General features: G+C 42.1%; 1 protein-coding gene across 1 annotated transcript in view; it reads right to left on the bottom strand.

The window, feature by feature from the left end:
- Positions 1 to 2,161: 2,161 nt before the first annotated feature.
- SLC15A1 (solute carrier family 15 member 1) overlaps positions 2,162 to 12,250 on the bottom strand; it is a 46,887-nt gene continuing 36,798 nt past the window's right edge. The window contains exons 18-22 of the mRNA XM_049853270.1: positions 9,602 to 9,709; positions 9,371 to 9,479; positions 4,957 to 5,100; positions 3,529 to 3,636; positions 2,162 to 2,350 (exon numbers count right to left, since the gene is read on the bottom strand). Coding sequence (XP_049709227.1) covers positions 2,162 to 2,350; positions 3,529 to 3,636; positions 4,957 to 5,100; positions 9,371 to 9,479; positions 9,602 to 9,709 — 658 coding nt within the window. The remainder of the gene's footprint in view (positions 2,351 to 3,528; positions 3,637 to 4,956; positions 5,101 to 9,370; positions 9,480 to 9,601; positions 9,710 to 12,250) is intronic.

Here is a 12,250-nt window from a genome sequence, read left to right on the forward strand (position 1 = left end):
ATATCCTTTAAAGGCCATCGAAAATCATGTAGGTGTCCTTTCCTTCCCTCTGCAAAGACTGCTACAAGGTAAGCATCACAGTAGGGTGAGGGGCGTGAGAACATTCCTTCAGTTGGATATGTGGAAGGTTGTTGTGTGCCGGGCACCCTCAGACAAAGCGTCTTAGGACCTTTGTCTGGTGTTCTGTCTAATATTCACAGAAAATGAGAGCCAGATGATGAAGAGTTGCCCAGAGTCACTTAGTGGCTGTTGGAAGAGTTAGGATTAGGATCGGTTTTCTTTGGATTACTGACAAGAGTGGGGCCATGAAAACTGAGTGCCCATCACTGTAGCTACTGGCTTCGCCCTCTGAGGTGCAGGATGTAAATTGTAGCATAGAGTCACCACTGATCAGAGTGGCAAAATCAATAGCCCCTTAGAATGAGTCTTGTACACTAGAATTTGTTCATTAGGCTCATCCGAATCATACCCTGATTATATTCCAATAGTTTGTTCAGTTCTCTGCCTCTCTCATCTTACCCTAATAGCCCAAGAGGTTTAAAATGTTTATTTAAAAAATAGAGGCCTACCCCATTTATCTAACCAATAGAGGCTTAATGGTGAACAAGACAGACGCGGAGAGTTTTCAGTCTAGGGAAAGCTGGGCAGTTAGGATACACTGAGGTACATGCCGTGTGAGAGTTATCATGTGCTTCAGGGACTCAGACAAGAGACAGGCCTGGCGTGGGGGAAAGGGGAGCAGGTAACTCCTTGAGGAAGTGAACCCTACTGCTGAAAACAAAGAGGAGCTAGCTAGGTGAAAGGGACAAGGGGGTGAGTAGAGAGTAAGTGTCTCGGGACCCAGTCCTTTTTTTTTTTTTTTTTTTTGCATTTGGCCCAGAGATGAGAACTGGGTGCATTTCAGGAGCAAGAAGTTGATCGTTGCTGGGGTCAGAGTGAGTGGAGAGAAGGGCCGTGTGTCCAGAGAAAAAGGGATGTCATGGGTCCCAGTTCAGAAATTTGGATTTGCTCCTAAAGGCAGAAAAAGGTTTTAAGTGAAGTTTGATGATTGTATTTGAGTTTCTCACACTTGTTCTCTACATGGCAGCAGCGAGCTTGTACAAAATGTCTTAGGGGTCAGGCATGGAGCAGTACTCCTAACCAGGAATCAGTTTCAGTGTTCAGACCTGTGGAAAGTTTAAGGATAGCCATTCGTTTTTATAGGAGTGCCAAAGTAGAATGACTCTGTGTCTGGCACCTGGGAATGATTAAATGAGAAATATGTGAGTCAGGCATTTAGTGTTTACAATGGTTGGGAAAACTTATATTCAAGCAGAAAGATGCCCAGGAATATTGGGAAAAACACCACAACGTGGCACACATACAGAGAGAAAGATCTGGCAATAAAGGAAACGTGTGGATATATGTATACTCTACAAGCGGCAGGACCAGGGACAAACCAACCTCCTCAGTGTTCCTCTCACGTCTCTGCGATTTACCACATACAGGGGCTGCACTTTTAATGATTTTATCAACTTCTAGAGAAATTTGAGCATACAGCTTTTATAATCAGGTAACATGTTAAAGACTTGTCACCTTACTTCAAGACACGTGAACGGTTACTTTTAAGAACAGGAATTTATTTCATACCATTGAAACTCCAAAAATCATTACTGGCCTTTACCTGAGTGGTCTTCGGAGTCATTCATAATTTAAAAAGAGGTAGGGACAGAAAAGAAAAGCCTGAGAAGTGAGGTTATCAGTGAATACTAGCTGGTAATTATATACCATTCTGAACTATGTAAACTCACTGTGGCACTGGACCCCGCCTGATTCAACATTGTTTTTCTAAGAGTGCTACAGTGCAGATAATGGGCAACATTGTTGCCTTCTCCAGAGGTCAGCTTTGTCCCAAATGACTTTATTCTTTGTGGTCGGGAAGGAGTTAGATGCAGGGTGCATGCTCAGTGTTGTACAAGTGTACAAGACTTCTCTTAAAAAAGAAAAAAAGACTTCTTCCCAGGTTTTATGTTCACTGCTGACTGCGTAGAAAATAACTTCCTTGGTTTGGTTCACAATTTTGAAATCAATCCCCATCGAGGACCACCCAGTGGCGTGGCCTGCCACCTGGGGCCAGAAGTCAGGGTGTATGCTGGGCCTGGTCCATTCTCCGTTTGGACTTTCACATCTTTGACTGTGTGATGGAGTCCAGCATGACATACGGGTTATTATTGTCAGCGTTCTCCTTTTCCTTCTCGTCAAACTGAGCTTCAATCTCGGCTGGATTGACGTATGTATAGAATCGAGCCATGATGGCGAATATTATGCAGACAACCAGAAGCAATGCGGCAAATAGAACATACTCGGCCCACTTCAAAGGAATTGGAGTTGGGGTAAGAAAAAGAGAAAATACAACAAGTAAGCACAGTTTATATTAACATAAATACCTCAAGCACATTTTCCTGCTATCTCCACATGAAGGATGCTTTAAATTGTTATAAAAATCAGTCGGCTGCTGCCATGGGGGCAGAGTGGCCAGGGACTGCCACGGGGGCACAGTGGTCAGGTTTTCTTGAATGGTCTAGTATAGATAACATTTTCTGACAGCACTGGGGCCCAGAAACGCAAGCCTTTATGAAAATAACAGAGAATTTCTAAAAACCCTTAGCCCTAAGACACATAAGGCTGACCCCTGGAAGGATGGGGACTAAGAGGATGCTAAGCAATATCCTTGAGAAGGTAGAAACGTGCTGAACTGTTCCAAGTTAAGACCACCATGTTATCTTCTTGGCAACACCTTGAGCTTCTGAGAAGGTGGCCCTGGCACGTGGTCTGATGAGGCCTGGTAAGGGGAGCAGCAAGACTGAGGGGTAAGGGCCAGCTCCCGGATGGAGTGGATATGCTGAGGTGCGCAAGGAGAGAATTTAAGTGCCATAAAGGGCCTCCTTTTATTTTAGGTGAAAATCTTAGAACAGCCTCTACAATGGCTTTCACTTTAGGTATTAAGAAAGTTTCTGGGTAAAGTTTGGGGCCATGAAGCCATATTCACTGAGCTGGGAAAGTTCTTTCCTTTGATATTAAACCATGTATGTTAACCCAATCTAGTTACTTTGATTTTCAATTTCCAACTCTATGACAGCCCTATCTGGCTTGTCTGGCAGTTTATCCATCCATTAGCCTAGATAACCATGTGCATGTGGTGGGCAGGGAGGGCTGTCATGGTGACTGTGTACACATAGCAGGCAGGGAGGGCTGTCATGGTGACCGCGTACACATAGCGGGCAGGGAGGACTCTTAGGGTAACTGTGTACACATAGCAGGCAGGAAGGGCTGTCATGGTGACTGTGTACCCATAGCAGGCAGAGAGGGCTGTCATGATGACCATGAATACATAGTGGGCAGGGAGGGCTGTCATGGTGACCATGCACACATAGTAGTTAGGGAGGGCTGTCATGGTGACCATGTACATGTGGTGGGCAGGGAGGGCTGTCATGGTGACCATGCACTGAGACGACAGAGGTATGTACAATCTACTTGTCCGCCCCATACCTGCTCGCTGAACTGGCCTGCCCCTGCCACAATCAACACAATGATGTTGCCAAAAGCCACTGTCAACAGCCATCCTGCTTGAAGCACCGACTTCATGTTGGAAGGAGCCTGTGGATGCAAACCAATGTGAATTTGAATCTTGATCTTCTCCTCAGAGCAGGAGAACACAACTTACTGATTCATTTAAGTAAGCAGTCAACCCTAAAAGTCCCTGTTAGAAGCCACGTTGGTTTAAATATACAAAGGGATAACACACCCAAACACTCACGTTGTGTGAGCATACGGAAATCCCTTGCTTTTCAGCTTCTCACCAGCAAAGCTATCATCTTTGCTAAATAGACAAATCTACATGGAAACCAATTCTTTTTATCTAGAAGAGTTCCCAGGCAAAATGATCCTGCACAGTATCTTCTCCCTTCACTTAGAGGCCGATCTTTGGGCTGTAAGCTTGGTCTTCTGTGCATGTCCCTGTCGCTTGACCAAAACCTCTCTTTACATTCTTGTTACCTATATTACAGTCATCTCCTGTATTAGATGGTAAGGTCATTGCAGAAAGGGATTATCCAACTCATATTTACAGTTGTCACTACAAACACTGGAGGCTCTAGGGATTTTGGGATACAATGACTATAACTGTAGTTTTGATAAAACAGTTCAGAAATTATGCTTTAATTCAGGTATCAGCAAAATTTGCCTCACTCTTTTGTTATACTTAAAAGCAATGATATTTTTCTAAACCCGTCCTTTTTTTTTTTTTAAAGCTAGACCATATTCGGTATGTTTACTGGAGCTACAAAGCACAAAGCAACCTCAATCGAAACATAAAGATAATGAGGCCACAAACCTGTAAATGAGTGCTGCTATAAATAGCTGATTTCATTTGGTTGTTTCAGAATGTAGAATCTATTGACTATCATGACCTGGGTAGCAGTCACTAATACAGCTTTTTCTACTTAACCGGAAAAACCCAATGCCATGGAGTCGATTCCAACTCATAGCAACCCTACAGGATAGAGTAGAACTGCCCCAGAGGGTTTCCGAGTAACAGCTGGTGGATTTGAACTGCCGACCTTTTGGTTAGCAGCCGAGCTCTTAACCACTACACTACCAGGGCTCCTTTTTCTTCTTAGGACCCCTTGACTTCTAGCGTGTGACTGTGAATGTGTGTACATGTATCTAGGTACACTTATGCAGCTGAACAGAACACTATTTTCATTTTGTAAAGGTAAGACAGTGATGTCAGAGGTCCTATTCTATGGAAGATGCCATAATTCTCTCTAGAATTAAAAAAAAAAAATTATAAACATATGGCTGTACTAGATTTAAATTAACTGCCAATAGCATTTTTTTAACAGCAGCTAACAACAAGAAGCATTTTTTAAAGGCAGGAGTGTAGGGGTAGAGTAGTAAAAAAAACTAACAAGAGACCTGAGAATATGAGAATTCCAGGCCAGTGATAGAGAAGACCACTTCTCCACAGGTGATGAGGAAGTACTGAGGGACCTGCAGGGCCATGTTGACTATGTTGGGCGGAATGTCTAAAAACTCCTTGTTTTCAGGGCAACCGTCACTCTAAAACAAGAAGGCAGAAAAGGAAAAAAATTAAAATCAAGATTGCTTTTATAATAAAAATTGTTTGAACAGGCAAATTGAGTGTCACCTTCCAGGGTGAAGTCATAAGATTAACTGCACACTTTACATGCAAATATCCCGTGGTACATTTTACACTTATGATGAAATAGCCTTGGTGGGATTTGAAAATACATTTCATTATTATTTTCCTCTTAAATAAGAGAGTAGATTTTCTGCTCAGGTTTGCTTGCCGTCTCTTGAACTAGAAGTTCCCAAAGTCCATGTTAACGGTCTATAAAGAAGCATCAGATGTATGAACTTTTAGTCAGAGTAAGTCAGTCTGTTTAATTTTATTCTAATGATTAACTTAAATCAATGATAAGTTAAAGACTTAGGGGTGACAACAGACCGAACTGAAATTAAAAGAATCATCAGATTACTATGAAAAATTATACTCTAACAAATTTGAAAACCTAGAAGAAATGGATGAATTTCTAGAAATGCACTACCTACCTAAACTAATACAAACAGAGGTAGAACAACTAAATAAACCCATAACAAAAGAAGAGATTGAAAAGGTAATTTAAAAACTCCCAACAAAAAAACCCTGGCCCTGACAGCTTCACTGGAGAGTTCTACCAAACTTTCAGAGAAGAGTTAACACCACTACTAGTAAAGGTATTTCAGAGCATAGAAAAGGATGGAATACTCCCAAACTCATTTTATGAAGGTAGCATGTCCCTGATGCCAAAACAGGTAAAGACACAACAAAAAAAGAAAATTACAGACCTCATGAACTTATATGCAAAAATCCTCAACAAAATTCTAGCCAACAGAATTCAAAAACATACCAAAAAAATAATTCACCGTGACCAACTGGAATTCAACCAGGTATGCACGGATGACTCAACATTAGGAAAACAATCAATGTAATCCATTATATAAATAAAACAGAAGACAAGAACAGCATGATCTTATCAATTGATGCAGAAAAGGCATTTGACAAAGTCCAACACCCATTCATGATAAAAACTCTCAACAAAATAGGAATAGAAGGAAAATTCCTCAGCATAATAAAGGTCATTTATACAAAGCCAAAAGCCAACATCATCCTAAATGGGGAGAGTCTGAAAGCATTCCCCCTGAGAACGGGAACCAGACAAGGATGCTCTTTATTACCACTCTTATTCAACATTGTGCTGGAGGTCCTAGCCAGAGCAAATACACTAGATAAATAAAGGGCATCCAGATTGGTAAGGAAGAAGTAAAAGTACCTCTGTTTTCAGATGACATGATCTTATACACAGAAAACCCTAAGGAATCCTCAAGAAAACTACTGGAACTAATAGAGGAGTTCAGTGAGTATCAGGATACAAGATAAACATACAAAAATCAGTTGGGTTCCTCTATACCAACAAAGAGAACATCAAAGAGGAAACCACCAAATCAGTACCATTTACAGTAGCTCCCAAGAAGATAACATACCTAGGAATAAATCTAACCAGAGGTGTGAAAGACTTATACAAGGAAAACTATAGGACACTACTGCAAGAAACCAAAAGAGACCTACGTAAGTGGAAAAACATACCTTGCTCATAGATAGGAAGGCTCAACATTGTAAAAGGACTGTTCTGCCCAAAGTGATCTATAGATAGAATGCAATTCTGATCCAAATCCCAATGACATTTTTTAATGAGATAGAGAAACAAATCACCAACTTCACATGGAAGGGAAAGAGGCCCCGGATAAGTAAAGCATTACTGAAAAAGAAGAACAAAGTGGGAGGCCTCAAACTAACTGATTTTAGAACATATTATACCGCCACTGTAGTCAAAACAGCCTGGTACTGGCACAACAACAGATACATAGACCAATGGAACAGAATTGAGAATCCAGACATAAATCCATCCACATATGAGCAACTGATATTTGACAAAGGCCCAAAGTCAGTTAAATGGGGGAAAAGATAGTTAAATTGGGGAAAAGACAGTCTCTAACATATGGTGTTGGCATAACTGGATATCCATCTACAAAAAAAAAAATGAAACAAGACCCATACCTCACACCATGCACAAAAACTAACTCAAAATGGATCAAAGACCTAAATATAAAATCTAAAATGATAAAGATCCTGGAAGAAAAAATAGGGACAATGCCAGGAGCCCTAATACACGGCATAAACAGTATACAAAACATTACTAACAACGTGCAAATACCAGAAGAGAAACTAGATAATTGGGAGGTCCTAAAAATCAAACACCTATGCTCATCCAAAGACTTCACTGAAAGAGTAAAAAGATTTCCTACAGACTGGGAAAAAGTTTTTAGCTATGACATTTCCTATCAGCCTCTGATCTCTAAAATCTACATGACACTGCAAAAACTGAACAACAAAAAGACAACCCAATTAAAAAATGGGCAAATGGTATGAACAGGCACTTCACCAAGGAAGACATTCAGGCAGCTAACAGATACATGAGGAAAATGCTCACGAACATTATCCATTAAAAAAAAGAGAAATGCAAATCAAAACTGCAATGAGATACCACCTCACTACAACAAGGCTGTCATTAATCCAAAAAACACAAAATAAAAAATGCTGGAGAGGTTGTGGAGAGACTGGAACACTTATACACTGCTCGTGGGAACGTCAAATGGTACAACCACTTTGGAAATCAATTTGGCGCTTCCTTAAAAAGCTAGAAATAGAACTACCATATGATCCAGCAGTCCCGCTCCTTGGAATATATCCTAGAGAGATAAGAGCCTTTACACAAACAGTGATATGCACGCCCATGTTCATCGCAGCACTGTTTACAATAGCAAAAAGATGGAAGCAACCAAGGTGCCCATCAATGGAGGAATGGATAAATAAATTATGGTATGTTCACACAATGGAATACTATACATCGATAAAGAACAATGAGGAGTCCGTGAAACATTTCATAACATGGAGGAATCTAGAAGGCATTATACTGAGTGAAATTAGTTGCAAAAGGACAAATATTATATGAGACCACTCGTATAAGAACTCAAGAAATAGTTTAAACAGAGAAGAAAATGTTCTTTGATGGTTACGAGAGTGGGGAGGGAGGGAGCGAGAGGGTATTCACTAATTAAATAGCAGACAAAAACAGTTTTAGGTGAAGGGAAAGACAGCAAACAATACAGGAGAGGTCAGCACAACTGAACTAAACCAAAAGCAAAGAAGTTTCCTGAATAAACGGAACACTTTGAAGGCCAGCATAGCAGGGGCAGGGGCCTGGGGACCATGGTTTCAGGGGGACATATAAGTCAATTGGCATGATAAAATCTATTAAGAAAACATTCTGTATTCCACTTTGGTGAGTGGCGTCTGGGGTCTTGAATGCTAGCAAGCAGCCATCTAAGATGTATCAACTGGTCTCAACCCACCTGGATCAAAGGAGAATGAAGAACACCAAAGACACAAGGTAATTATGAGCCCAAGAGACAGAAGGGGCCACATAAATCAGAGACCGCATCAGCCTGTGACCAGAAGAACTAGGTGGTGCCCACCTATAACCGATGACTACCCTGACAGGGAACACAACAGAGAACCCCTGAGGGAGCAGGAGAGCAATGGAATGCAGACCTCAAATTCTCATAAAAAGACCAGACTTAATTGTCTGAGACTGGAGGGACCCGGGAAGTCATGGTCACCAGACCTTCTGTTGGCCCAAGACTGGAACCATTCCCAAAGCCAGCCCTTCAGACAGGGAATGATATTGGTGAGGAGTAAACTTCTTGGCTCAGGTGGACACATGAGACTAAGTGGGCAGGTCGTGTCTGGAGGGGAGATGAGAAGGCAGAGGGGGACAGGGAATACAGGATGGAGAAGAAGAGTGTGCTGTCTCATTAGGGGGAGAGCCACTAAGAGTACATAGCAAGGTGTATACAAATTTTTGTATGAGAGACTGACCTGATTTGTAAACTTTCACTTAAAGCATAATTGAATAGAAAAAGACTTAGTGGTGACCTGAACTAGCTCTAAGCCCATTTAAAATACATATCCTCATAGTACCGAAAAAACCCCAAACCTGTTGTCGCTGAGTCGATTCCAACTCACAGCGACTCTATAGGACAGGGTGGAACTGCCCCATAGAGTTTCCAAGGAGCACCTGGTGGATTCGAACTGCTGACCTTTCGGTTAGCAGCTAACAGTCCTCTCGTTAAATCATTAGTGTGTCTTAAGTGTGAGGATTCAGTAAGTTTGAACAGGACCTCTGCCACAGAGTGGCGAGGTACGCACCTGCCTTGTTATCACGTAGGTGTACGCACTACCAAATTCAAGGTTGGAAGATTCAAAGTCACTGTTACAGCCTGGTGAAATCTCTGTTGAGCTTATTTTGAAGCTTTGTCTATTAAAAGAAAGAATAACATAGGTTAGCATTCTTGTTATTAAGAAGCTAAATGTATTGTTTAAAGAAAGAGACTTGAGATCCTTGAACTTTGGGGCAAAGTGTTCAGCGTAGGCACTTACTTGCCAGAAGAAAAAAACTGATACTTGCTGGCATCGTGACTGGTGACATTGTCATAAACTTTGTCACCCATTTTGATGCTGATGTCCCCGGCAAAACCATTGACAAATCTGAAAGAGAAAACCATTTGTCTTGTAACCAAACTATGGAATTATCTAGGTCACAGTACATGCACCTGAAATTGGGCTTTGTTCTCTTTTTGAAGGTCATTTAAGAGGTTCGCAGAAGATTTCTGGGCGATACAGGCAGCAGCTCTAGGTTTGCTCCTGCTCACCTGCTCATAAGAACATACTAATGGAATTGATTCAGCACAGTGTTTGTACAGGCCAGGTGCCCTTCAGAGTTCCTTATAAATACTAACTAGTTCAATGATGTTTTGGAATATTAACTGCGGATCGAAATAGGCATTGATCGGTCCTTTCCCCTGCAAGAAGCCAACCACATCTCTGAGTTGCTTACATCAGAAGTTCTAGAGCTAAAGTCCTGAAGGAGCAAAAGAAGAGGTTGCCTTGTACCTAAAAGACAGCCCCCAGCCAGGGCTTCTGTGTGTGTATGGGGCGGGGGGGGGGGGGTGGTGGGCGGGGAATGGGAAGGGCAGGGAAGACTATCGATTTCCTTTACCTCCAGAACCCTGAGGCAGGAAGGCGTACCAAGGACTGGTGAGGAAGAAGTAGGTCAGCCCAGCAGTAAGAGAGAGCTCTGAGGAACTTCTCTGAGAAGGTGGAGACCTGTGTATGCAGCTCGCAGAGGAACAGCCACCAGCACCCGTTTCGAATGGAACACCCGGTAAGGCTGGGTACCAGGGCCCAAGGCTTCCAGCCTCTGCAAAGTTCCCTGTGTGTAGGCTTTGCATGAAACCGGTTGGGCTTTTTGCCTTCAAAGGACCACACAGGTGGTGAACATTGTGGACAGGTGGTTAGATATTCCTTCCTTCAGTGTTTCAGGCCGTAGAAGACATCAGAACTCTTGGATGACCCTCGGAGGTGGAGGGTGCTGCTTAAAATAAGACCAGTTGATTTTTTCCACCAAACAGGTGAATGAGGACTTAGAGCAGATTATCTAGTTTAGAGAATGAGAAGTAGTAATATTGTACCCTGGTGGCAAAATGGTTAAGTGCTTGGCTGCTAACCAAAAGGTCAGCAGTTCAAACCTACCAGTGGCTCAGTGGGAGAAAAGACCTGGCCATCTGCTCCTGTAAAGATTACGGCCTAGGAATCCCCATGGGGCAGCTCTGCTCTATCATATAGAGTCACTATGAGTAGGAATTGACTTGATGGCACACAATAACAAGAAGTGCCGTCAAGAACAGTTTAACCTCTACATCCCTAAGAAATGTGGCAAAGTTTCACCAGTTTTATGGCAAAAGTAATCGTGGTCAAATTCTAGGTACTGGCAGAAAATTTCTAAGAATTCAACTCAGGCCCTGAAGTCTTGAGGTATTCTACATGGTGTAGTTTGGCAGGCAATTAATATGGGAGACTGAACCTGACAGTGAGTCAGTAAGACCCTACCCACCCAACCCACTTCGTAGAATTAATACTGCTCCAAACTGTCAACACTACCCTTATCAAAGATTAAGATCAGCCATTCAAAAGAGAGAGAGCGGGCAGAGTGTGGGATTAGGAAGTAGGCTCTTGGGCCTGGGGCCTAGCTTTGTAATTTATAAGCCATAAGACTCTGGCTAAATCCCACCTGAGAGACTAGAGTACTACTATCTGCCCAGCATGTTTCAGAGCTGGTGGGAGACGCCGATGAGAATGAAGACCTGTAATAGAAGACGCACAGAGGACGTTTTCATATACAAACACAGGAAATAGCAGCGTCTAAGAGCATTTTCAGGGCTGAGAACAGAGATACAACATCTCTTGGGCTGTCATAGTTTCCATCAGGCACAGTCCTAGGCTCCCAGTAAGGCCTCACATTAGTTTAAGCCTCAGAAGGGACATCAGTGTAACACGATCACAGGAGCAAAGGATGGAGAGTTGGAGCCAGCTGAGAGAATGACAAGATGGAACCAGCTTCTTAAAGACTGACCACGGGAGTAGAGGGATTCGTTCCCTCCCAATTGTTTAATAGCTTTATTGAGATATAATTCACACACATGTAAATCCAAGTTATGTTTTCTTCTGTTGCTTGTGTTTTTGGCATCATATCTAAGAAACCATTGCCTGACTCAAGATCACAAAGATTTACTGCTATTTTTCTCCTAAAAGTTACATTTAGGTTTATGATCCATTGTGTTAAGTTTTGCACATGGTGTGAGTTAGGGGGCCCAGCTTCTGGATATCCAATGCCTGTGGGTATCCGGTCATCCCAACACCGTTTATTGAAACTGTCTTAATTTTTTAAATAAAGCTTTTTTTTTTTTTTTTCTTCAAAGCTACTTATGCTTTACCTACCCTCCCTTCCTGAAGTATCTTTTTCAGTCATGGCAGTCCTGAAAGCTAAGGTTTGAAATACACCGAATTTAAAACTATCCCTCACTTCGCTGTTTTCAAATCTTAAATTGAGGCTTTTAGAAAATAAGGAAGGATACTCAATCACCTTACTTTCACCAATAATTTTTGCACCACTAAAAGGGAGTCCCTGGGTGGAGCAAACAGTTACGTGCTTGGCTGTTAACCGAAAACCTGGAGGCTCGAGTCCATCTG

This window comes from Elephas maximus, chromosome 14 (genome assembly GCF_024166365.1).
Source record: "Elephas maximus indicus isolate mEleMax1 chromosome 14, mEleMax1 primary haplotype, whole genome shotgun sequence".
In the NCBI taxonomy this organism is placed as follows: Eukaryota; Metazoa; Chordata; class Mammalia; order Proboscidea; family Elephantidae; genus Elephas; species Elephas maximus.